General features: G+C 33.8%; 3 protein-coding genes across 9 annotated transcripts; all 3 read left to right on the forward strand.

Annotated features, from left to right (window-relative positions):
• The first annotated feature begins 4,461 nt into the window (after positions 1-4,461).
• On the forward strand, positions 4,462-7,759 carry LOC125874308 (GDSL esterase/lipase At4g28780-like). Its single transcript, XM_049555169.1, has 5 exons — positions 4,462-4,753; positions 5,526-5,653; positions 5,852-6,094; positions 6,615-6,867; positions 7,515-7,759. Exons 1-5 carry the CDS (start codon positions 4,513-4,515, stop codon positions 7,742-7,744), a joined length of 1,095 nt encoding a protein of 364 aa, XP_049411126.1. The 5' UTR covers positions 4,462-4,512; the 3' UTR covers positions 7,745-7,759.
• Positions 7,760-9,186: 1,427 nt separating this feature from the next.
• On the forward strand, positions 9,187-17,632 carry LOC125874294 (uncharacterized). 2 transcript variants are annotated; one of them, XR_007447254.1, is made up of 17 exons: positions 9,187-9,496; positions 9,570-9,675; positions 11,077-11,145; positions 11,305-11,481; positions 11,580-11,653; positions 12,111-12,213; positions 12,616-12,658; positions 13,013-13,075; positions 13,451-13,680; positions 13,851-13,971; positions 14,054-14,154; positions 14,330-14,443; positions 14,515-14,685; positions 15,315-15,458; positions 15,534-15,679; positions 16,151-16,355; positions 17,030-17,135. XR_007447254.1 is itself a non-coding variant. In XM_049555155.1 (16 exons), exons 1-16 carry the CDS (start codon positions 9,427-9,429, stop codon positions 17,179-17,181), a joined length of 1,884 nt encoding a protein of 627 aa, XP_049411112.1. In that variant the 5' UTR covers positions 9,187-9,426; the 3' UTR covers positions 17,182-17,632. The 2 variants fall into 2 exon arrangements, 1 of the variants encoding a protein (XP_049411112.1); XM_049555155.1 differs by lacking the exon at positions 16,151-16,355 and having other exon boundaries at positions 17,030-17,632.
• Positions 17,633-18,255: 623 nt separating this feature from the next.
• LOC125874314 (uncharacterized) lies at positions 18,256-22,656 on the forward strand. Of its 6 annotated transcripts, none has more exons than XM_049555179.1 (6): positions 18,308-18,380; positions 18,468-18,540; positions 19,332-19,520; positions 21,102-21,200; positions 21,298-21,449; positions 22,164-22,656. In XM_049555179.1, exons 3-6 carry the CDS (start codon positions 19,350-19,352, stop codon positions 22,549-22,551), a joined length of 810 nt encoding a protein of 269 aa, XP_049411136.1. In that variant the 5' UTR covers positions 18,308-18,380; positions 18,468-18,540; positions 19,332-19,349; the 3' UTR covers positions 22,552-22,656. The 6 variants fall into 6 exon arrangements, with proteins under 6 accessions (XP_049411140.1, XP_049411137.1, XP_049411136.1 ...); XM_049555181.1 differs by having other exon boundaries at positions 18,310-18,380; positions 19,348-19,520; XM_049555184.1 differs by having other exon boundaries at positions 18,317-18,380; positions 18,492-18,540; positions 19,348-19,520.
• Positions 22,657-23,236: the final 580 nt, after the last annotated feature.

The raw sequence follows: 23,236 nt of genomic DNA on the forward strand, positions 1-23,236 counted from the left end.
TGCAATCGAATATAAATTCATTCAAAAATGCTAAAATTCTCTTCAACCATCATCCAGCGATGAGATAAAACGAATAAAGAAGACAATAATTTTGTAATCAATTAACAACAAAAGCAAGGTGAATTATCCTTATTCGCCTTAATCTTGGCGGGTATATTTAGTTGATAAATGTTCCAAGGAAGGATAACATATGCTTAGTGGATTAATTAAAGATAATTTTTTTGTATATAACTATATTTCTGCTTCTAATTACGAGACAGAGCAACCGTTTCTGTATTTACGAAACATAACGATAGTTTGTAACCATGCGCAAGTGAAATACATTGTATCTGTACGGATAGCAATGGTGAAATACATTGAATCTGCACGCATAATAAGTGAAGTACATTGTATTTTTGCGAATAATAAGTGTATTCATGTGTATACATATATACAATATCTAACTTGTATCCACGTATATTGCTGTAATAAAAAAACTATCGTCATAGTTATGTATCTTTCTTAAACTACTGTATTATAAATACAGAGCATTGGTTTAAATGCTGACAAATTGAATGGAACACTAGAAAAAAGAAGAAGATGCAATTATATTACGCGGTTAAGCAAACTTATATTATTTGATTACTCATCATAACTATAGTTTGCTATAATTACCACTCACGACTAATATTATACACTAATTACGTGGGCTGACTTCGAATTTGTATAATTAGCCACGTTTGTATCATATTCGCCAGAATATACAAATACATATATATAATATACAATTATCTAATCGATATACATATACAATTCATCTCTCTCCCACTATCTGCCCTCTCGCTTGCCTCTCTCCTCCCTCTCCCAATCTCTCTTGCCATATATACAAATACATTTGTATAATATACAATTATCTAACCGATATACATATACAATTCACCTCTCTCCCACTATTTTCTCTCTCGCTCGGCTCTCTCCTCTCTCTCCCAGTCTCGCTCGCCTCTCTCCTCCCTCTCCTAATCTCACTCACCTCTCTCCTCCCTCCCCCAATCTCGCTTGCCATATATACAAATACATTTGTATAATATACAATTATCTAACCGATATACATATACAATTCACCTCTCTCCCACTATTTTCCCTCTCGCTCGCCTCTCTCCTCTCTCTCCCAGTCTTGCTCGCCTCTCTCCTCCCTATGACATGTAGCTATGAATTGTAATTATCAAGCTATAGCTATGGAGAGTAATTAGGCTATTTTTGAGTGGCTATATGTGAAAGTTCCTCTTAAAAGAAAACATGGGCCTCTTCCTAAATGAAACCAGGTCGGCCCATTAAGGTGTATTTGGTGTGGAGAAAAGATGGGCCTGTTTGGGCCCAGAGGTGATATAATTTGGGTCTTCTAATTGTTGGGCCTTGTCCTAGTGTTAGCTATTGGTCCATCATTGGCCCAAATATGTTTTCCTTTCCTAATACATACGTTGGAGATTTTTGAAAGATATTTTTGTTCACGAGGTTGTATAGGGAAATCTTAATATCTTCTCATTAATTATGGTGTTGTGACCACAAAAAAGTTATGGAAAAATCAATATACTACTACATTAATCAAATATTGCACATGATATGATTGTGATATTTCATCCCCCTTAATTATAATTGCGACGTTTTATCCCCTTACAATATTATCATCGAGTAAAAATATAATCGCGATATCTTATTCCATTAATTATATTGCCGTTGTCTGAGAAAAAGGATATAATTGTGCATTTTATCCCCTATATTGCCTTGGTTGAGTATGAAAATTCAGAATAGTATTACAAGGGGAGAAGTATATAAAATGTCACAATACTATAGTCAATACATTAGTGATTACAAATTTAAATACGTACTCCCTCTGTCCCTAATTACTTGTTCACTTTTGAATTGACACACCTATTAAGAAAACAATTATTAACATAGTGAGTTTACCATTTTACCCCTATTAATTATGAAGTGGATGAATTAATAATTTAATATTTTCAAAAGGTTCTACCTTTTTCAAAGTAATTAATTAAGGGTATAACAGGAAGAAAAAAAAGTTTTTTCTTGATTTGTCAAAATGGATAAATAATTAGGGACAACTATAAAAGAAAAAATGAACAAATAAATAAAGACAGAGGGAATATGTATTTAAATAAGAATCTATAAAGTACTTAGCGTAGAGTTCGAGGAGGATTCAAAAAATAATGAGAGAGTGAGTGGGTTGGGGGGAAAGGGAATTAAATAGCCGCAAAAGGAAACGATCAATAAATGAAATGTAAAATGCAGATCAGCTAACCTTTTACTTTGTGGGACTTGAGTACTTGCAATTGCAGGCGGTGCTCGTACATTTGCCCAACACCTATATTTGACTTGATTAGTTTACGTCTAAGTCCATCACACGTATTATATGTTTTGATCTAATAAACTTTTTTGTAATATAAGATATATGTTCTATCTTATATAATAATTCACTTTTCTTAATGAGATTTACCTAAGTTATTATGCGTTTTCTCACGTGTCGTTTCCTAGCTCTTCAATAGCGTCAGTAGGATTTCGTATAAGCAATGTTGTAGAGGTTATGAAGCTTTATTTTTGTCCAAATTTTAAATTTGGAACATTATTTTCAAGTAAACTTGTATCATTCATACATATATATTTGTGAAAAACACTTTATTTAATAAAAAGTACTTTATCTAGATATTATATATATTTACATAGAAATATTAATTGTAATAGGAGAGATAGTTGCACAAATTAACTCTTAATATCTTGAATTTGTTTTTGTCGGAACATGATCATCTTTGACTTGGTGGAGTAGACTATCTTTTACTTTGTTGTATTTGAAACCTGATTAATTCAAATATACATTAAAGATTTCACTTTTAAAGATAATCATTTTCTACTAAAAATTACATTTAAACTCTAAATCACTCATTAAAAATGAAGAGTTACTTACCACCTCGTCATAATTATTAAGGACTAGTGGACTACAAATTAGGAGGCAGCTAGCTATATTCTCAGCTAGGACTCATTTCTAAGTAATGATTGGCAATTAAGTAGATTAGTGTCACCTCTAGGGTATCATTTCCCAAAAAGAGCCAATGAAATTTGCTTGTCCCCAAATTAAGGGATTTGTGTCATGTCGGACAAGTACTCTTAATTAGCTCATTTGCCGAAGCTTATAATTGGCTAATTTTGCCAAAAAGAACAAATTAAGAAAGTGAGAAATCAGCTCAATATTTGTTCCAAAATTTGCAAAAACATTGCAAGCGTTTGTTTGTGTAGTTTTGTAAAAACATGTACTATAGCCTTACAACTCAATATTTTGTACAAATTGTTAATTAAGTTTAAGACAAATGAAAATGAAAAGAAATCATTTAATTTTTATTTAGGCTGAAATGTAAACTTAGATATGTCATCATTCATCTCATTTCATTGATCACTAAATTACACCTTTACAGTTCGGTGCACTAAACTCCCGTTATACTAAATAGCAACAAAAAATTAGACCACAAAAATCTATTTTACGCAATCTTACTCTGCACTCCTGCAAAAAGGTTGTTTCATTGGTCACATATAATTGTGAATTGAGTGTGGGCACATGAGCCTCAACTGCTAAAAAGCGACAGGAAGAATAGGCCAGATTTTTAACAGTTGCAATCAACTGTGTTCTCAAGTGTCCCCTGGCCCCTGCTTCTCTACACTGAATGAATGAAATGGCCTCTTTTTCAATCTGTACTGGATCTCATCACCTGTCAGCAGCTGTCTACCACTTAGCTAGAATTTTGGTAATTAACTCTGTGCTCTATAGTTGTGTTATGTCGATGCGGAAATGACTTTTTGCAGAAATACATGATAAGACTGTGTATAATAATTAATCCTTATGGTTTATTTCTTCCTCATAATTGATAATTAACTTTGTGCTCTATAATGCATGCAAGATAAGATTAGTAGTGTTTTTTTTTTGTTGTTGTACGTAAATGTTAAGGGAAATTCTTGTTTAAGTGACAAAAGGAGTACTTCAAACACTCATAGACTCAAAATCTAGGTGTGCACCTTTTAAACCCCCTTTATATATATATATATAAATTCTTAATCCCGTCACTGAAGTGCTATTTGCACAAGTACTTTAAGGGTCTAGTCAGAAGCAATGTTGTGAGTTTAGTTGACCAACTCATTGAACCCGATCTAAATTCGCCTCCCTAGCCAATGTTTGTAGGCGATGCATTGATGAAGGGCTTAGCTTGAAGCACGTATAATGAAGGGCAAACTAATTGTTACAAAAATCTAGTTTTGTTGCTAAGTTGGCCCCCATTTTTACTCACTTTCATGCTTTTTGAAAGCCGCCTATTTAATGTACATTCCAACTAACCAAGAACAAATAATCCATAGTCATCCCCTTTAATTTCCTATATAAATAAATGCCTCATTACTTTATACTAAATCAAAACAGATTATTAGTACTCTTTCCAGCTAGCTAATAAGAAGCTACGATAATATTACTATTAGTCTAAGATGCCTAGCCCATTTTTTGCTACTATTTTCCTACTGGTGTTATTTATTGGAACATTTGTTAGTTGTACTGAGGGTGCACCTCGTGCTTTCTTTGTGTTTGGTGACTCTCTTGTTGACAATGGCAACAATAATTATTTACTAACTTCAGCAAGGGCAGATTCTCCACCTTATGGAATTGATTATCCAACTCATCGTCCTACTGGCCGTTTTTCTAATGGCTTCAATATACCTGATCTTATAAGTAAGATTCCCAACTCTTTTTCCATATATGTATATCTCTCTTTTTGTATACGAGACGCGGATCTAATGTTAGTTCATTATTGAATTCATTTGAATCTGTTACTTTTATCTCGATTTGTAAGGGTAGATGCAAAATAAAAATAGGATCATTTGCACCGTCTATCTTTTATGGGTCCACCTTTTAAATTATGTCAACTTTGACTCGCATAGTTAAATTTGTCTTTAAAAGTAGTTGGATGAATTGATTCTTATTGCAAACAAATTTATACTCTATTTGGGAAAACTTTAAAAATCTGTTTATTTTGAAAAGAGTTTTTGTTTGATTTTATTTTTTTAAAATAATATTTTTGGCAAGTAACAATTTGTTTTTGGCTAATCAATTTGAAAAGACTTTTATCAATAAAAAAAATAAGTAGTTTTTGCTAATAATAGAATACTTATTCCACCCACCCTAAAAAGTTTGGCCAAACGCTTCAAATATCTCTAAAAGTAGCACTTATTCACCTCTTAGAAACTTGGTCACATTGGCTATGGACCTACTACTAGAAGTCTAGACTAACTAAAAGAGACTTTAAATTAAATAGTGGACAAGAAAGGCCAATTGTGCAAATGGGGACCTAATTTAAAGAGTCCAACTACTTCTCAATGCAAAATTTAGCCCACTTCACTAAGAGGGATGTGATTTAAATAGTAGCCTAAAAACGTCCACTTGTGTAAATGTTCCAAAAGTGAGTTTTATTTAATTTCTTGTTAATGAGAATATATATGAACAGGCCAAGAGCTTGGTGCGGAGGCTACATTGCCTTATTTGGACCCTGAGCTTACTGGAGATAAATTGCTCGTTGGAGCAAATTTTGCTTCTGCTGGAATTGGAATTCTTAACGATACTGGAATTCAATTTGTAAGTCCAATTATTCTATTTATATTATTTCATGCTGCATAGAGCCCCATTCGAGGGAAAACACTTTCTATCAAGGATTTTTTCGTACTAGGTCTCCATCTGATCAAAGAAGGAGCAGCTCCATCTGTTGGTGGTATTTTGAGTTAATTGCTGATAAATATTTTGCTTTTATTTAATTAACTTTTTTTGTTGTTGTAGGCAAACATAATAAGAATATCGATGCAATTACAAAACTTTGAACAATATCAATCACGAGTGAGTGCTCTTATAGGAGAAGAACAAACAGAGCGGCTAGTAAATGGAGCACTTGTTCTTATTACTTTGGGAGGCAATGACTATGTCAACAACTATTTTTTCACACCAGTTTCTCTAAGACGACTTCAGTACAATCTTCAAGATTTCTCTGTTTATATCATCTCCGAGTATCGAAAGATCTTAATGGTAATTGATTAATAGACTTGCTCATTTTCATTTTTTTAGTCAGTAACAAAGAGAATGACACATAATCAATAGTTCTTATTAACTTGTATAGTATATTTGAATCCGTCAACTTATAAGATAAAAAGAAGCCTTGAACAACTAAAGTTTATGTTAGTTGTGTGAGACTCAAAATAAAGTTTTTCACTTTTGCCTATGTCTGTTTTGTGGCAAAATCAAATTGTTTTTTAATAATCCACGCAATACACACCTATTTTAAAATTTTGAATCATTTTTGCTTTCATTTGAAATGACTCATCAAATTATTAGGTCAAAAACGAATAAAAAGTGCTAACACAAGTTTAAAACTTTGAACGGACTAGATCATGACCTGCTTTGAGCCAGGATGTATGATCTAGTCCACCTATTTACCACCTTTATCTATCTACAATATCAATCTTTTAAGTATAATCTTTGAATATATTTTTTTCTCTAAACTTGTAATTGTGAAGTAACAACAACAAAACATTCAAATTGTTTGCAGAGGCTATATGACTTAGGAGCTAGAAGAGTTTTAGTGACAGGATCAGGTCCATTAGGTTGTGTCCCATCTAGTTTAGCCTCAAGGAGTGTCAATGGAGAATGTGCTGAGGAGCCTCAAAGAGCCTCAGCAATTTTCAACCCTCTCCTTGTCCAAATGATTCAAGGACTCAATCAAGAACTTGGCTCTGATATCTTTGTTGCTGCAAATGCTATGGAGATGCAGACTAACTTCATCACAAATCCACAAGCTTTTGGTATCACTTTTTTTTTAAAAAAATTCGTATTCAATATTTGATTTGAGCTTCGATTAATTTGAATTTACTCCGACAAGTAGGGTTAAATATTGTCTATTAAAAGTGACTCGTTTTTATGAGGTGTGAATTCGATTTTTATAGTTTAAGGATGGAGGAGTTGTTATCATTACATCCATAATTTTGATTGTAATAATAGTTTGTAGATGTTATAACAAACATGATAATATGATAATTCAGAAAATAAATTAAAAAAACGCACTATAACGTGTTAAATTTCATTTATATAATGTAATTTTCTTACCATACATATATAGTTTTAATTCTGATTAACATATAGACATGATCGTGTAAAACAATTTTATATTATCAATATATTTTAATATGTGTTAGTAAATTTCTAGTTTTATTTTTTAAGTTACTAGTCTCACCTGTTATAGACGATTACATAAAGTTATGTTTTAGTGATCTAATAGTCTTTTTTTTACGATATCAATAAGAAGAAGTTAATTAACTCCTGTTATAGACAATTACCTGAAATTATTTTTATATAACCTAATGGTTTTAAAAAGTAACTTACGACTATATTGTTTAATAATATTGATAAATAGGAATTAATTAAATTTTTTTATCTTCAAATAAATGAACAGGTTTTGTGACGTCAAAAATAGCATGTTGTGGACAAGGACCGTATAATGGAATAGGCATTTGCACAGCTTCTTCAAATCTATGCCCCAACAGAGATTTATATGCATTTTGGGATCCTTTCCATCCTTCTGAACGTGCCAATAAAATTATTGTTCAAACACTTTTTACTGGCTCTGATAAGTACATGACACCAATGAACTTGAGCACCATTATGGCTATTGACTCTCTCTAAATCCAATTATATAATATGTATCTTCTTGAAATTTTATGTTCTAAAGTTGCTAGCTAAGTCAATGCAGCTTTATTATATGTATTATTGTAATTTTGTTATATATATATGATGAGTTGTTTTAAAGTTGCTACCTAAGTCAGTGCAACTTTATTATATTTATTATTGTAATTTTTCTAGATATTTATATATATGATGAATGAAACGGGAAATGAAATATTGTTTTTCTCTAATATATAATTATTTAGTTGTTAATGTATACAAGTTAAATTTCTTTTCTATATATTTTTCTTTTATTCACAAACTTAAAAAGCACATTTGAAAGAAGCAATTTGTTATCTGAATCAGCTTATATTAAAAATAATAACATCTCACATACTCGTAGAAATAAACAAAAAGTAAAAATAAGAACAATTTCATTGCAACATCAACAATACTTTGAAGTGAACCAATGCATAGTTTATTGACAATCTTTTTTAATCACTTCTACAAATCTCTCTGGGACTCTTACATGATTTCCTTTTTCAATTGCACCAAATTACTTTTTATCTATGTTTGCTTGTGGTATGATCAAAATTTGAAGTAATCACATTTTAAAAACAATTAACAATGAAGCAGAAAATAAGAGTTATTTCTTTAATTACTGTGTAAATAGCTTTTTACTAGTAGAATTTTCTTGACTTTTACACGATATTAAATCACATTATTTTAACAATATGAGATTAATAAGTTAAAAATTTTAAAGTAGGAGGAGTTGATGTTTTAGAGAGTTTTTGGTAGAGTGTGTCTATTTTTGTTTTGAAAGTAAGTCTATTTTGATTCTTTAAATATAGTAATTTTGGACATTTTCAGTCGTTTGTTAAAGTGGAACACTTTAGATCTAATGAGCAGAATGAACTTAAAAACTAATGGTGATTATTGAAAACACGAAAAAATAAATCAATTTTTTTAATTGACTTTTGGACCAATTGAAAAGTCAATCAAACTGATCAAGTTCGACCCCCCGCCAAATATTTGAAAAGATAAAAACCATCCAAGCTCAGTCATTTAAATACTATGCAATTCCTTTTTATGAGAACCAATCAGGTTCGATCGATTTTTTAGTCAAATTTTTAAAAATAAATCGATCGAGCTCAGTCAACTAAACATTGAGTTCAATCAATTTTATTCTTTAAATTATTTGATAACAAATCAATGAGTCGATTGAGTTTTTGATCGATTTGAAAGTAACTTAATTTTTAAAAATTGATTTTATTATGTTTTCTAAATAATTATTATCACTAAAATTTTAATTTATTCAATTAGTTGAACTAAAGATGCTCTATTTTAGAATTTTAATGAATTAACATATTCAACAATACATATTAAAATAATAAACCTATGAGTTTAAATAAGGAATAATTTTAGCTAAAAACTCATGTTTAACAAGTGAATATTTAGACAGTGAAGTGTCAAGCAAACCTAGAAGAGAAGACGCCCCAAGTCATCTCTGTTGAAAAAAAAAACTTGTTTTCCTCCTTGTTAATCATAACCCTTTTTCCATTTTGCTGTTAAATTCTTGCTAGTATAATTTATCTTTAATTATTTGTTTCATTTTTTTCGCATTTTGTACATGAATTTTTGCAACCCCATTTGTAAAAATTCGCAGCTTTATGGAGTAGTATTTATCTTAGGGTTGGGAAAACATGGGGGAAATTGAAGTTCCATCATTAGTTAACTTATGCATTTACTCAATTAGAGATGAACTCATTCAAGGTAACTGTTTTTGTTGTTTATGGGAATCATAATTTTTGGTGTTATGCTTAGCATTTTTTGTTTTTGTTTTCAGTTGATGATCTTAATCTTTCATCAGTATTGTATCACCTTCCTACGGAGTTGTTCGATCAGTTGCTGTCGCAGTTACCTCCATTGGCATTGCAGAAATTACAACAAGGGTTTTTATGTCAACACTCTATTATAGATTATATATGTTTATTTAGTAAATGTTTTTTATAACTGCGGTGTCTGTGCCAGCTTGTGTACATGTCGACTAATTCTATCAGGTACCTGCTGCCTCTCGCCAGCAGGGGTACCGGTAATATCCACCAAGGCTTGGATAGATGGAAAGAATTCACTTAGTGTTTCTTGCCTCTTACGTGAGATTTGAACCCGAGACATCATAGTTTTCAACGCATTTCATTAAACTATAGGAATTTTGAGAATCCCTATATTTGGAGAACCCTTTTGAGTATTGGATTGCAAGATAGGTTGTTAGATCAACTATGCTATAGATTATATGTGTTTTTACCAAACATTTTTTTATCCTAAAATCTTTTTTTTTTTTGCTGTGGGTGGTGGTTGGTGGTGGTCAAATTAACTCGACCCTCATTCTTTATCACTGAAACAACAGTCTGAGTTACACTGGAAGCCAAATTCACATAGCCAGAGTTTAGTAGAGAATCCCTATATTTATTTTCTAATAACCGCGGTGTCCGTGCCAGCTTTGCATTGCATCTGGACTAATTCCACGAGGTACAGGGACCGGTAAATATCTTTCCACCAAGGCTTGGATAGATGAGAAGATACCACATTGTGTTTTTTGCTTCTGTTGAGATTTGAACATGAGGCATCACAGTTTTTGACCCACTTGATTTAACTATAGGAACTTTGAGAATCCCTATATTCGGAGAACCCCTGTGTGTTTTTAATGAGAAATAATTGAGTTTTGGATTGGAACTGGCTCCAATGGAGCTGAATGGATATTGAGTATTCATACTGCTGACTGACTAGTTTGGGATTTGACCACATTGTAGAGCTTTATTTAAAATAGCCGTGACTTAGTTATCCACGTTGTACGTTCAAAAGCATGAATATAATTACTTATCTCCACTTTGATATGCTTTTTATTGAGTTGAGGGTCTTCGTAAACCTCTCTACCTCCCAAGGTTGGGTAAGGTCTGCACATACTCTACCCTCCCCAAGCCCTACCCATGGGATTACACTGGGTATGTTGTTATTTTCAGAGAATACTTCTGTTCCAAACCACTTCTGTTCTCAAAAATCTATTCTCTCTTTTAATCTACTGAAAGTTCTTTTGTAATTACTTCTAAACCAAAAGGCAATGAATAAAAGGCGTATAGTTTGAAACTTTTGGTGCATCTGACCGTTTGAGGAAGTGGTTTGGAATTAAGTGTGATGAAGCTAGTTAACCGTGAATTGATCAACATTTAGGTAGATCATATGTATGATTGATATAGGTGGTTGATATTATTTACGTTTTTTTCACATGAACCTTTATGTAGTGGGAGGGGTGCATTATAGTGCCTGAACTTTAACCAGAAAATCTTGTGTTGCAGGAAATCTGATATCTTGGATGATTATGAGCTTTTGACTGACGGTGTTGATAATCAGAGAAAGCGTAAAAGGTCTGCATCTGTAGAAAATATAGGAAATTGAGTGAGTTTTCTTCAGCTTCCTGGTCATAAAGAAAGAGTATGTTACATCTTGTGTAATATTTGTAGAGGAGTGGTTACCTGGATATACATGATCTGCAAATGATTTCATTTTGGAATATGTTTCTGCAGATATCTGAATTTTGAGGAAGAGTGGAAAAATCTGTATGAAGCTCGGTGGCCTGCTTTTGGTTGGAGGAGTAAGAATTTCAAGAGTAAGTCATCTGCCAGATCAGCAAACGAAAAAGAAGTAGAATGTGAATCAGCAAATGACTGGCAACAGATGTATTGGGAAGCACATTTGCAGAAGTATGAACATCAAATGATCTGCTTATCGGTGGTTACCACTATTTTATATGGCTTCAGTTCACCTGTCATTTTAAAATTCTACATTTTTTGAGGTACAGTTGCCTGGATACAACAGCAGAGTTTGCTTTATTCCCATCTTTTCATGGTCGGATTAGTGAAATGGAAGTTCCAGGTAAGAGATTCATGTTGATTGATGTCTCTTATCACCCATTACACTACTTTCTGGCAATCAATTTTCGGCATCCATGCCCAGATCCTTCTTCATGCATCCTCTTTTAGATGCTGTCTTGGGTTAAAATCAAAATTTTCTATTAAACATTCAAATCCTCTGGTGGGGTTAACTTTTCTTTCTTCCCTTTCCTCTTGTCTATTTGGGTAAGGATTAAGGAATATTTTATACACACACTACGTGAAAGCTATATTTTGGACAAAGGGTTTAAAGAGGATTTTGAAGAAGGTGAATCTTTTCAGATGCCTTTGTTTTGTCTATATTTTTGTATCACAAGTAGTATTTGTATGCAGAAGTCTTTCCCTGTTCTGGAAAAATTGTAACTCAAGTAAGTTCCACAAAAAGGCCCTAAACTAGCCATATAAGATTTAGTTGATACAAGCTTCTTTTGTTTGTGCAGAATCAATCCTAAACTATATTGATCATAGGGGACACATCAGTAGATTCACCTGTGACTATTCCAAGTTCGCTTATCACTGCCAACAATTTGGATCGTATGCCAGGTGTATTTTTACAAAAAAATTTAAATCTGCAGGTGTTATCTGTTCGGAGGGCAATGAGCCTCATGACAGAAATATTTTTAAATACCATATGCAAATAAATGTTCCTATTATTACGAGTCATCGTCTTGAACACTGCATTTGTGAAGTATCATTGAAGGTTGAAACTGGTGTTCTCTCCTCTGCAGTTTTCTACTTTCTTTTCCTTTTTTTTCCTCCTTGAAACATGGTGTGTGCAGAATAAGTGGTTGTTTTGAACATTAAAAGCACAAATTTTGAGCCTTCAAGTGCATGTAGACCCTTCATTATTGCAAATGATTTGTGCAGCTACATATTGTGTTTCAACGACCTTTCTTGATGTTCTCAAACATAGCTCATTTTTTAATTACATTTGTTTGATTGCAGGCACCTGAGATTGCCAAATGTTCTGTGTGTGGAAGAAACTTGTGTAAGTTGTAGTTTTGCACATACTGTGCACTATATGTTCTCTATTTCCAATTGAAAGTCCAATTTGACTTTCTAAGATCAAGCAGGGCATTTTAAATTGAAATCATATATAGATGTTTAACTACTTGACGCAGATAAAAAAAAGCTTCTAATTGATAATATTTGTGTGAAATTTCAATTTCTAATTTTGTCGTCAAATAGAAAAAGAACAACGTAAAAAGTAAGTTAGAAAATGCTGATTTAATGTATATTCAGGCATTACATTAAATATGCAGAGAAGAGATTAATTGATTTGATGACATATAAGGCTTTCTTTAGTTTGTCTATATTATTCCCTTATATTTCTTTCTTGCAGCAATTACTTAGAAATGCAAGGTTGGAGAGTTTGGAATTACAATGGATTAAGTCTGATGAGCATGTAAGTTTAGTTCTTTTGTATATGTGCTGTACATCTTAGCTTTCAGGAAAAAGCAAAATTTACAAGTAACAAAACTAAGAAGAGGAAAGATTAACCTGTAAGAAACTATTCGACATAAGATTCAAGACATGCCATTGGCATTAGATCCTAATATATACTTTGACATACATTTATTTCTGGAATTCAAGTCAGAACTAAATGTGTGAAACATAATTGTTTTCTCAAGTGCTTGTGCATTTTCTGTTTGGCATCTGTAGTAAAAATGAATTTTGCAAACATTTCTTTGTTTTGAACTGTTATATCTTCTGGAGTAGAACTTGTTATGCTGAAGAATTAACTATTACACTGCTTTTCCTGTGGCTTTCAACCTTACAGGTCGAGGGGTTATGCAAACTCATCAGCCAGAACTATCGATCCCTAAAGTCAATTAAATTCATGCATTGCAAGTTTACCGTTTCTTCTCTTGATGCAATTTGTGACTTGCTATGCATGCACAGTCCTCAAGCACTTGGGATGCAACATTTCTCAATCAAGACATCAAGCTTCCTAGAGAACAACTTTCAATCCTTGCCAGCTGGACTGATATCTTTGCTTTCATCAGGGAGGTATAGCGGATTTCACTGCAGCTTCCATCAGCTTCTTTATTTAACTGTTCTATGCTTTATACTCATAATGATTCCATAGACTTACATTCTGTGCAACATGGTACATTCCATCTACTGTAACCCACTAAATGATTCCATAGACTTACATTTGTGCATCGTGTTTCTGCTAGGTCCTTGTCTTCACTATGCTTATCAGACAACCATCTTCCTCGCCATTTTGCGAGGAAAGTATTTGATACCCTCGTTGATGCTTCATCTAGTATTACCGTTCTGGACCTTTCAGAAAACAATGTGAGTAGCAATATTTGCTCTGCTTTTGTTCTATTATACTGATGTAAGCATCAATCGACCTATAGAAAATTTCACACTGCAGATCGCGGGATGGCTTTCTCATTTTAAATATAAGAACAGAAGTAGCACAGAGTCATCTGGGACATATAATTCATTGAAGTCATTAAAGGAGCTTAATTTAAGGTATGCTTTGACTTTTCTATTCATGCCTCAGAGAAGTCTCTTCTCATACTGAACTGCCTTAGCATAAGCAGTTCCACAGTAAATTTAATCACAACTGACTTAATGAATCACGAAAGGTGTATTTGTATTGTCATCTTCACTGCAATACAAAGTTTACTTGGTTCTCCAACTTCAGGAACTGCAATCTACAGATGGACGATGTGGATTGTCTCAGATATGCTCTAGTCCACATACCTAATCTGGAGCAACTTGATCTCAGTGATAATCCTATCGAGACTTCTGGAATCAGGTTTATTGAATTTAGCCATCAGTATTCAGTGACCAACTTGCTAAGGTCTCACAATTGCGTTTTTCTTTCAGGTGTCTAATCCCCTACTTCAAAGAGACGTCCCATAAATATTTCCCCCTTGTCGAATTGAAGTTGGAAAGTTGTGAGCTTACATGCTTTGGAGTTTGTGAACTTCTAGAAGCTCTTTCATCTTTGAGAAAACCACTGAATTTTCTCTCGATCGGAGGCAACTCTCTTGGCAGGTTGGTAAAATGGATACAATTACAAAATTATATTCAACTTCCGTAATTCTTCTCTTAAATAGATGATAATTTCCGAGGGAAAACCACAAATGACCTGGAGAGTTAGTTTATCAGTTGGCCTTCACATGCTTTCTTTGTGCTTTAAGTTTGTAAGAGTTTACTGTTCCACTTTATCAACTAAAGTTGGGAGACATTTTAAGCCTTGTTCTGGGTTAAATTGATCCCATGTTAAACTGCTTGGACTGATAAGGTGAATGCCGTCATGGAAAATTTGCTGCAAATCTAATCTTTACCTTTTGTCCTGGGAGTTGTATATCAGGCTTTTTCATTATTTGGTGCTTTGATAGTTTTCCCTTTGTTCTGAAGTTAACTCTGTAATAGGATCACCAAAATCTGAGAACCTGTTGCATTTAGTTTCTTGCTGACTTTTTAGACATCAGATCTCCTTTTAATCTTCGCCAAATTACATCTCGTTTGACATTGTTTATACTGCAGAAGCTTGTCTGTGCGATATATACCCTTTCTTACCCTCATTTGACACTTCCAAGCTTTCTTTCAAAATTTTGATGCTTCCAACCTTTTCCATGGGAACAGTTTTTTAATATTCTCATTTCCCAATTTTTTTGTAGTGAGATAGGAACAGCACTAGGGAAGTTTCTATGCGGAGGTATTCAAGCTCTTGATATTGAAGACATTGGACTAGGTTCTTCTGGCTTCATGAGAGCAGGCCAAGAGATAGTAACGGAAACAAAGCTCCACTCAATCAACATAAGGTTAAATGGAGTTTTCATTGAACTTTAGCTTATGGATTTTGAACTGAGAGTAACATGTTCATTAAACTTATGCAGCAAGAATCGAGGTGGAATTGAAACTGCAAGATTTCTGTCAAAGCTTTTCTCTTATGCTCCAGATCTGTCAACAGTAAACGCAAAATACAACTTTATGCCCAAAGAATCTTTGTCAATCCTTTCCTCTGCTGTAAAAGCTGCAAAAGGTACAACATTCTAATGCTCAGTTTCTTCTCTCGTTTTGGTTTCTCTCTGTTGCGTAAGTTCTTCCTTTTGTCAGTTACTAATAATGGGTCGATAAATTGTGACAAAGTCACAACCTTCTATTTAGCATGTGACATTTCTCTTTTGCTGATTCTTTTGGTTAAGTGAATGTAAAATTCTATCAGAAAATAGCACTAGAGATGAATGCAACCCATCTACAAGAGCCTGACAATGAATACATAAAATATCAAGCATGTGAAATTGAAGAATGAAATCTACTATTATATAAAATTATCAAGTTCTATCTTTCTAAAAAAAAAAAAAACATTAAGATCTATCGTTCTCCCAACAAAAGATAAGTTACTCCATAATGGAGCTAGTGTTGCTAATGAAAATATTTTAGCCTTTTAAATAAAAAAAATAGACAGAAACATTCGAGAAGAATAATTTTTCCTATTTAATACGCAACACAGGAAGCGTCGATACACACATGTTTGCGGTTTCACAGTTTGAATCATGCCGTGGACAAACATTTGGTGTTTTAAGTTCGGAGGAGGGTAGAGGAGCAGGCCCATACTCCCTGGAGTTTTGAACCTGCTGTTTCCTTACGAAGTGGACTCAGGCAAACAACGTTATGCCACGGGCTTTCTCCCATATGAAAAGATTCCCAATTTAGAGGTTCTTTTTAGTCGTCACTATAATACACAAATATGCATGCCAAGCTGGACTTGGTGTGAAAAGAAGTTCAAATATTTGTTATGTTAATTTCAATTGTTAGCTTTAAAAAAATTGGCAGGAAGGGTAAAATTTAAATTTATGAGTTTGAGTTCAAATATTAGTTACAATTAGTTAGTTGGCTGAAATTGTGGAGGGAATTGAGATGTATAAGAGCCTCAGTTTTAGTTTCACACAAGTTGGTGGAAATCCAATCACTTCTGCTCTCAACTTAGTTTTGCTTAGTTAACTTATCCTTTTTTTTCTTTTTAGCTCTCTACTGCACTTTCCAGTTTTCTATTCGTGTTTTAGCACAACATTACGTTCTAGTGGCTTCATGTTTATATTAACTCCCCCCTCCTCCATACTTGATTTTATTATACTTTACTTGAGCCGAGGATCTATCGGAGACAACCTCTCTGCTTCACAAGATAGGGGTAAGACTATGTACACACCACACTCCCCAGACTCTACATGTGGGATTACACTGGGTATGTTGTATGTTTCTATAATTTTTTGAGAAACTAGAAACGACATGTGAGTTGACATGGATATGTAAATGCATGTCAAAAGCTTTCTGCGCCTTCTGTGTCATTTAATTGTGGGATTCATTGACCTTTTTCTTTGCTATTGATTAGGTAAACTGGAGCATTTGGATTTGAGGGGAAATATCATGTGTGGACAACAAGTTCATTTATCTGAGTTGGCTGAGTTTCAAACCAATGGATTTTCTATTTTGGAACTCTCTTCTTCACCAGCTTTAAATGAACCTTATGATGATGATCCTTAGTTGCTTCATGAGTTTCTGATCTTGTTGTCAATCATGTTTGGTATTTAAGTGGAGAAAGGCAGACGGAAGCAGTACCATTGTGTTCTCCTTCTCTCGCACTTGCTTGTGTGAAGGTTTAGAGCCTCTCAAAAAGATCTAGTCCAACAATAATCTCATATAAAGATGTGATTTGCCTCTCCATGTTCAGATTTTCCCCTAGAAACAGTTGAGCTGGTTGTACTTAAGCTCCAAGGTTTTTACCCCAACAAATCAAATTATATCTGGGAAAAGGTGTTCTATTACAAGTATCGCCATCTGTAATTTTTTTCCAGATTGACCTTAATTTTTGCTTCGAGGTGCTTGATTAGATTAGGTGTATGTCACGAGTTTGAATCCTATTATGATTCAAGTCTCTGATGGAGGGACGAGTTGTTGTCACCGAAGTTTGAAGTTGAATACCAGAAAATATTCCTTGTGTAAGACTATTTTCTTTTCAGTCCGTCCAAAAAGGAATAACATTTTTCGTTTAGATTACAAGTTTTATAAGCCTTTTATTTTTAAAATTTTGTGTATAGTCTAACGCCATTACATAAATTTGGATGGAAATGAAAGGAGTAATCATCATTATGAGCTGCGCTATTTTCGTAAGTTCTTCTTTCTAAGAAGATTAAAGAAATGTGTATGCAAATTGTATTGTATCTTAATTCCTTAATTTGACATAAACATCTAATGCGGATATATATTACTTCTTTGGGCACTACAAAAAATATTTTGTTCTCTTTCATTGATGTTGTTATAAATGTTTGTTTAATATGATATCGAGAATTATACTAGAAAGGATGTTGTCTCTATAGGTTGAAAGAAGAAATAAATTATAAGAAGACAGTGCATGGTACATGAATTAAATTATGTTGTAAGTTCAATTCTTATCATAGATAACACTTGATTAAGTAGAGATTACTAATGAATTTTAAATCGTATCAACTTACTTTCTAGAACTTTTCGATTATAATAAAGAAAGAGGAAAAAAATAAGAAGAAGGAGTCTAGTGGGTCGGGTTGTAATAAACGGGTTTGCGTATGACATGAAGTTAGGACCCGACCCGACCCGATTTTTAGAACTCTGAAATCTGGAGTTAATAGAGTTAACTGTAAATTCAGGCCTCTTGTAATTCTTCTGCAGACTCGCTTCCATCTGTTCTTCAGTCAGAGTTTCAATCTGTAAGTCTTCGATATTTTCTCCTTTCAATTAATTTTTTTTCCATTCTGAGAGTTTATCGTTTACAGATCTCCATTATTGGTTCTTAGTTCTTTTGCTTCCTTCATCAACAGTCAACACCAGAAGATCTATATTTCGTCGCACTTTTTTTGCATTTTCCTGGTAATCTAAGCTATTGATTTTAATCTTCGATTTATCACTTGTTTTCACTCTCTCTATTGCATCGGTAGTTGCTTGGCATGTAAGTCATAGTGATTTGTGAAATGGAATTACTGATTGATGGATGTTTCCAGCAAAAAGGCCGTCTATGTTGTACCTATGCCGCATGAACTTTTTTCATGATGTACTGGAATTATTTAATCCGAAAATCTCTTTTTATTTTTTGTTGTTGAAAGAACAAAACAGTTGCAAAAGGTATGTGTATAACCTGAGGAATTCTGTTACTTTTGGTGATGGAATTTCAATTAAGTGATGAATTAGCTCTTATCCTGCAGAAAAAATTATTAATGGAAGTAATTTTAAGAAGATAAATTTGTATCGGAATCTGGGCTCAAACGAAACTAGATTTGATAAAAAGATAAAATCTAAGTGTGATCTGATTTAAACAAAGTGATGAAGTCGTTTTCTGGATCTACAGACCTTTTGGACTACTAAATCTTTGCCTGTCCCTTCTCTGAATATCTTTGTATTGAGGTGATGCACTTATTGTGGTGTGCTGGGAGTAGCATTTATTTAATGATAAAATCGGCTAAACAATGTTGGGTGGGAAAAGTGAAGTTTCTGAATTGAGCTGGATAATTATCTTTGATAGTTTTAGTTTATGCCTTACAATCCTATTTCTTTTTGCCTTTGGATACCTAGGCACTCACTGGCTTATAATCCTAGACTCAATCAAGCAGTGAGAAAAAGGAATTATGCTTATGTTGAGTTACTAACAGTTGTCTTGATTAAAGAAAAATCCTCCTGCAGAAATGTATGATAACCTGGGAGCACAGTCTGGGGTGCCAAGACCGCCTGGTAATATACAGGCAAATCCTTTTGGAAATGCCTTCTCTGGTGGTAGCTCAGGGTTCATCAGAAGTGGACTAGGGGCTTATGGAGAAAAAATCCTTGGTTCCAGTTCTGAATATGTTCAAAGCAATGTAAGTTGCTTCATCGACTGGTCATATTTCTACATTGTGCCACTTACCAAAAGAACTTTTTTTCCGTAATCATTTCTGAAGTTATTTGTTTGTGAAAGTGCATTATGACATAATCAGCAAGGAAATGGTATCCTTTTTTTGCATTGTTGCTTTCTTGGTAGTTAATTCTCCTACTATTTTGAAATAATAAATTTCAAATAGCATTTACGGTTTTGTCTTCACTTTGATGACATCATCAAACTGGCATTGATACATAATAGCAAAGTGAGCTATAAGTGATAAGTCACTTAGTAGCAATTGTAGCTAGGTGAAGTTATTCACATTCTCCAATTGTTTATCACGTTCTTCATTTTTACAACTTACAAATTTGTTCTCATAATGTACTTTTCCTTACTCCTTGCTGCAATGATAGCACCCCATGCCCTTATTTGGTCATCTCTCCACTGTGCAGTAAACTCAAAAGATTAACTTTAACATGGACAGGATTTCTTTTTTATTTTAGAGAGAGGATACGGAAAACCTATTAATATTTAGGTAGATAAATGTTCAGTTTTAGTGGTAAAAGTAGAGAATTCTGTTGGATGATTGAGTCAGATGAACAGAATATTCTGGGGAAGCATGTGATGGCTGATGACAAGCCCCATCTACTCCAAATAAGAGAGTGAAAGGGAGGTCAAAAGTAGAAGAAAGAAAAATATGATTTAGAGCAGGTATTTTTTGGTGACGTCTTCTGATTCTGCTCGTTACTGTGAGTTTAACCTATTTCCTTAAGTGTGTTAAGCTGCAGTTATGCAGAAAGTAACTTCAAGTTGAATTAGGACCTCTCATGTTGGCTGAGCTTGGAAGCAGATGGTGTGATATGGGGCATGGAGTGGTACAGTGTGATGCTCAGTAGGAGCAAGACTTGGGAGAAAGCTAGAAAGGAATTATATTAGTGGTTTTGATGCAATATGGTTCAAGTCTAGCTAAGCTAATTTAATTGGAGTGGGAATGACCAACCTCCAAATCATAATTCTTGGAAGTTGGTTCATTAGCAGGTTTGAGGGGATCACTAGCATCGCAGGCATTGAATGTTTGGTGACCACACAAAAGATTAGCCTCTTTTAGTTTATCTTTGGTTCCTGGTACTGAATCTGATGTGCAAGTTATATTGTTTTCCAAAAGCAAAAGCCTTGCCCTTATGTGTCAATTGTGTTGAAAACCTTCCACAAAAAAAGAAAAATTCAAATTAGCGATTCATAGTGAGCCATAGAATTACGGTTACATACTTATCAAAAAATTATGGTTTCGGAAAGTCCATGTGGATATACAAATGATTATGCCATAGGTAGCCAGAAAAATCCCCCTTCAAACAAAATTAAGCCAGATTGCCTTTCCCCTCCTCTTTGATATGGTGTAGCATTTACCTCTTTGTTAGAGTTTACTAAATGTGCTCTGAAGCTGTACATGATTTAACATCTTTGTCCAAAACATTTTTCCGTTCTGTCTGTGGATAGTTTATTATTGAAAGATATTTTGATAAAGTGGTCTAGCTTTTCTGATAGAAATATAATTCTAGTTGACAACTTTTTGATTGAACAGATAAGTAGGTATTTTTCCGATCCTCAGTACTACTTCCAAGTGAATGACCAGTACGTGAGAAACAAATTGAAAGTTGTGCTTTTCCCATTCCTACACAGAGTAAGCTCATGAAACCCTTAAATCTCTCTCATTGTCACATTACGATCTCAATAATTTTTTTTATTGTTATGATTTTTACCTTTTCATTTGTCTGTAGGGTCATTGGACAAGAATCACAGAGCCGGTAGGTGGCAGGCTATCCTATAAGCCCCCTATCTTTGATATAAATGCTCCAGATTTGTACATTCCATTCATGGCATTTGGTACTTACGTTGTTCTTGCCGGTTTATCGTTGGGTCTCCAGGGAAGGTAAACAGTGTTTTCTCAAGCTTTCTTAACTCTGGTTTCTTGGTGCTCAATAATGAGAAGTTCTTTGATTCTGTACTGTCAAATTTCCGTGTGGAATTTGGTTAGTGGTTGCTTACCTCATTTTTGGTTAAAGTGCCAACAATGTACACATTCTCATACTGAAGACAAAGCTGTTGCTTAAACTGAACTTACTAAAGTTGTTAGCATAAGTACTTATTTCATGTAACTGTCTTCTAAATGAGAATCACCACCTCTTCCTATTGGCTCTTCCTTTGAAATTTAGATGTCCTAGGTTGGCTATGTTCTATGCATGTCTGTTGAGATTCCATTTAAATTTTATTATATTTGAAACAAATGTGGATTCAAAAGTGAACACAAGGCTAATTTCAAAGAATTTGAACTTCTTTTAATGAACTTCTTTTAGTAAAGTAGGAGTTCAGTATCCAAAATAAAAAAAAAAGGACAATAAGTTGGGCCATCGGAGTGATATGTTGTAGTAGTGGTGGGATACAGTTGGTAACATTACCACGACTTCTAGGCATGCCTGTACCTATTTACCCCCCATCCCCACCCAAAAAATCCTTTTCTCTTTCCTTTTTTGCATGCTGTCACATTCTGTAACTTGCAATACTGTTGGCGTATGGAATAATTTCCTCCATTACCACCTCTTCCTTTGGTTTATGTAGATTCTGAAACTTTTTGGTCTGCTTCCAGGTTTACCCCAGAAGCTCTAAATTGGCTATTCATCAAGGGGCTAATTGGTTGGTTTTTAGAGGTTTCTTTGCTGAAGATGACATTGTTCTCACTGGGTAGTGGAGAGGCTCCTCTCCTAGACATCGTGTCATACGCCGGATATGCTTTTGCAGGATTGTCCATAGCTCTACTTGGAACAATTATATGGAGCCATTCTTACTACTTCTTGATGCCATGGACAAGCTTATGCATGGGAATATTCTTGGTGAAGACAATGAAGAGAGTTCTTTTCGCAGAGGTGAGAACGTATGATTCAAGCCGGCATCATTACCTCCTCCTCTTCATCGCCCTAGCTCAGTTCCCACTTCTCTTTTGGCTTGGAAAGATAAGTCTTAATTGGTTCTTTTGAGAAAGAATGGGTTTATCTCCACCACTAAAATGGTTCAGCAGCTGTGAAGTGTAATGTGAACAATTTTGTGTAGGATTTCCATGTACCTGCAATTAAATCATATATTACAGGTGGTGTTAAGTGTAATTTATCCTAAATTTTATATTTAAACTTTCTGATTGCGCTTAATTTTTCCTTTAGATATTCATTTTCATGTAGTTGAAGTTTTCAATGAAAGAAGCTTTCAAGTCAAGATGCTGCCTATGAGATTATTTCATCTTAAATTTTGTTTATTTTTCATGTAATACAAGTGAATGCACAACATGTAGACATTTTAAATCTAGCACTGATGTTGGAATTGAAATACAATCAACTTGTTTTCTTAAAATAAAATAATTTTCAACACACTCACATAGCGATTTTAACAATTACTGCGATTATGATCGACATCACATCACCCTTAACTATGTCTGTTAATGTATACTTTCACTTTGTTAAGTCACTCATAGTTTCTCCATCTAACTTGAGCTAATCCCGAGTAGAAGTAATTTTTTGTAATGAAATGGAGGTATAAATGATACTAGTATAAATACAATATATTTTTTCTTATTTGGACTAGCTTGGGTTCATTACCACCAACAACAAGTACCCGTTAAAGTCTGTTCACCGATACTATAACATAAAGAAGAAATCATTAATGTTTGAT

This window comes from Solanum stenotomum, chromosome 8, assembly GCF_019186545.1.
Source record: "Solanum stenotomum isolate F172 chromosome 8, ASM1918654v1, whole genome shotgun sequence".
NCBI lineage: Eukaryota > Viridiplantae > Streptophyta > Magnoliopsida > Solanales > Solanaceae > Solanum > Solanum stenotomum.

Coding starts and splice junctions, on each gene's coding strand:
- LOC125874314 (XM_049555183.1), top strand. CDS start 19,350: ATGTATGATAACCTGGGAGCACAGTCTGGGGTGCCAAGACCGCCTGGT. Junction 21,201..21,297: donor TTTTCCCATTCCTACACAGA/GTAAGCTCATGA, acceptor ATTTGTCTGTAG/GGTCATTGGACAAGAATCAC. Junction 21,450..22,163: donor TCGTTGGGTCTCCAGGGAAG/GTAAACAGTGTT, acceptor GTCTGCTTCCAG/GTTTACCCCAGAAGCTCTAA.
- LOC125874294 (XM_049555155.1), top strand. CDS start 9,427: ATGGGGGAAATTGAAGTTCCATCATTAGTTAACTTATGCATTTACTCA. Junction 12,659..13,012: donor TGTGTGTGGAAGAAACTTGT/GTAAGTTGTAGT, acceptor TCTTTCTTGCAG/CAATTACTTAGAAATGCAAG. Junction 15,680..17,029: donor TGCTGTAAAAGCTGCAAAAG/GTACAACATTCT, acceptor GCTATTGATTAG/GTAAACTGGAGCATTTGGAT.
- LOC125874308 (XM_049555169.1), top strand. CDS start 4,513: ATGCCTAGCCCATTTTTTGCTACTATTTTCCTACTGGTGTTATTTATT. Junction 5,654..5,851: donor ACGATACTGGAATTCAATTT/GTAAGTCCAATT, acceptor TTGTTGTTGTAG/GCAAACATAATAAGAATATC. Junction 6,868..7,514: donor CACAAATCCACAAGCTTTTG/GTATCACTTTTT, acceptor ATAAATGAACAG/GTTTTGTGACGTCAAAAATA.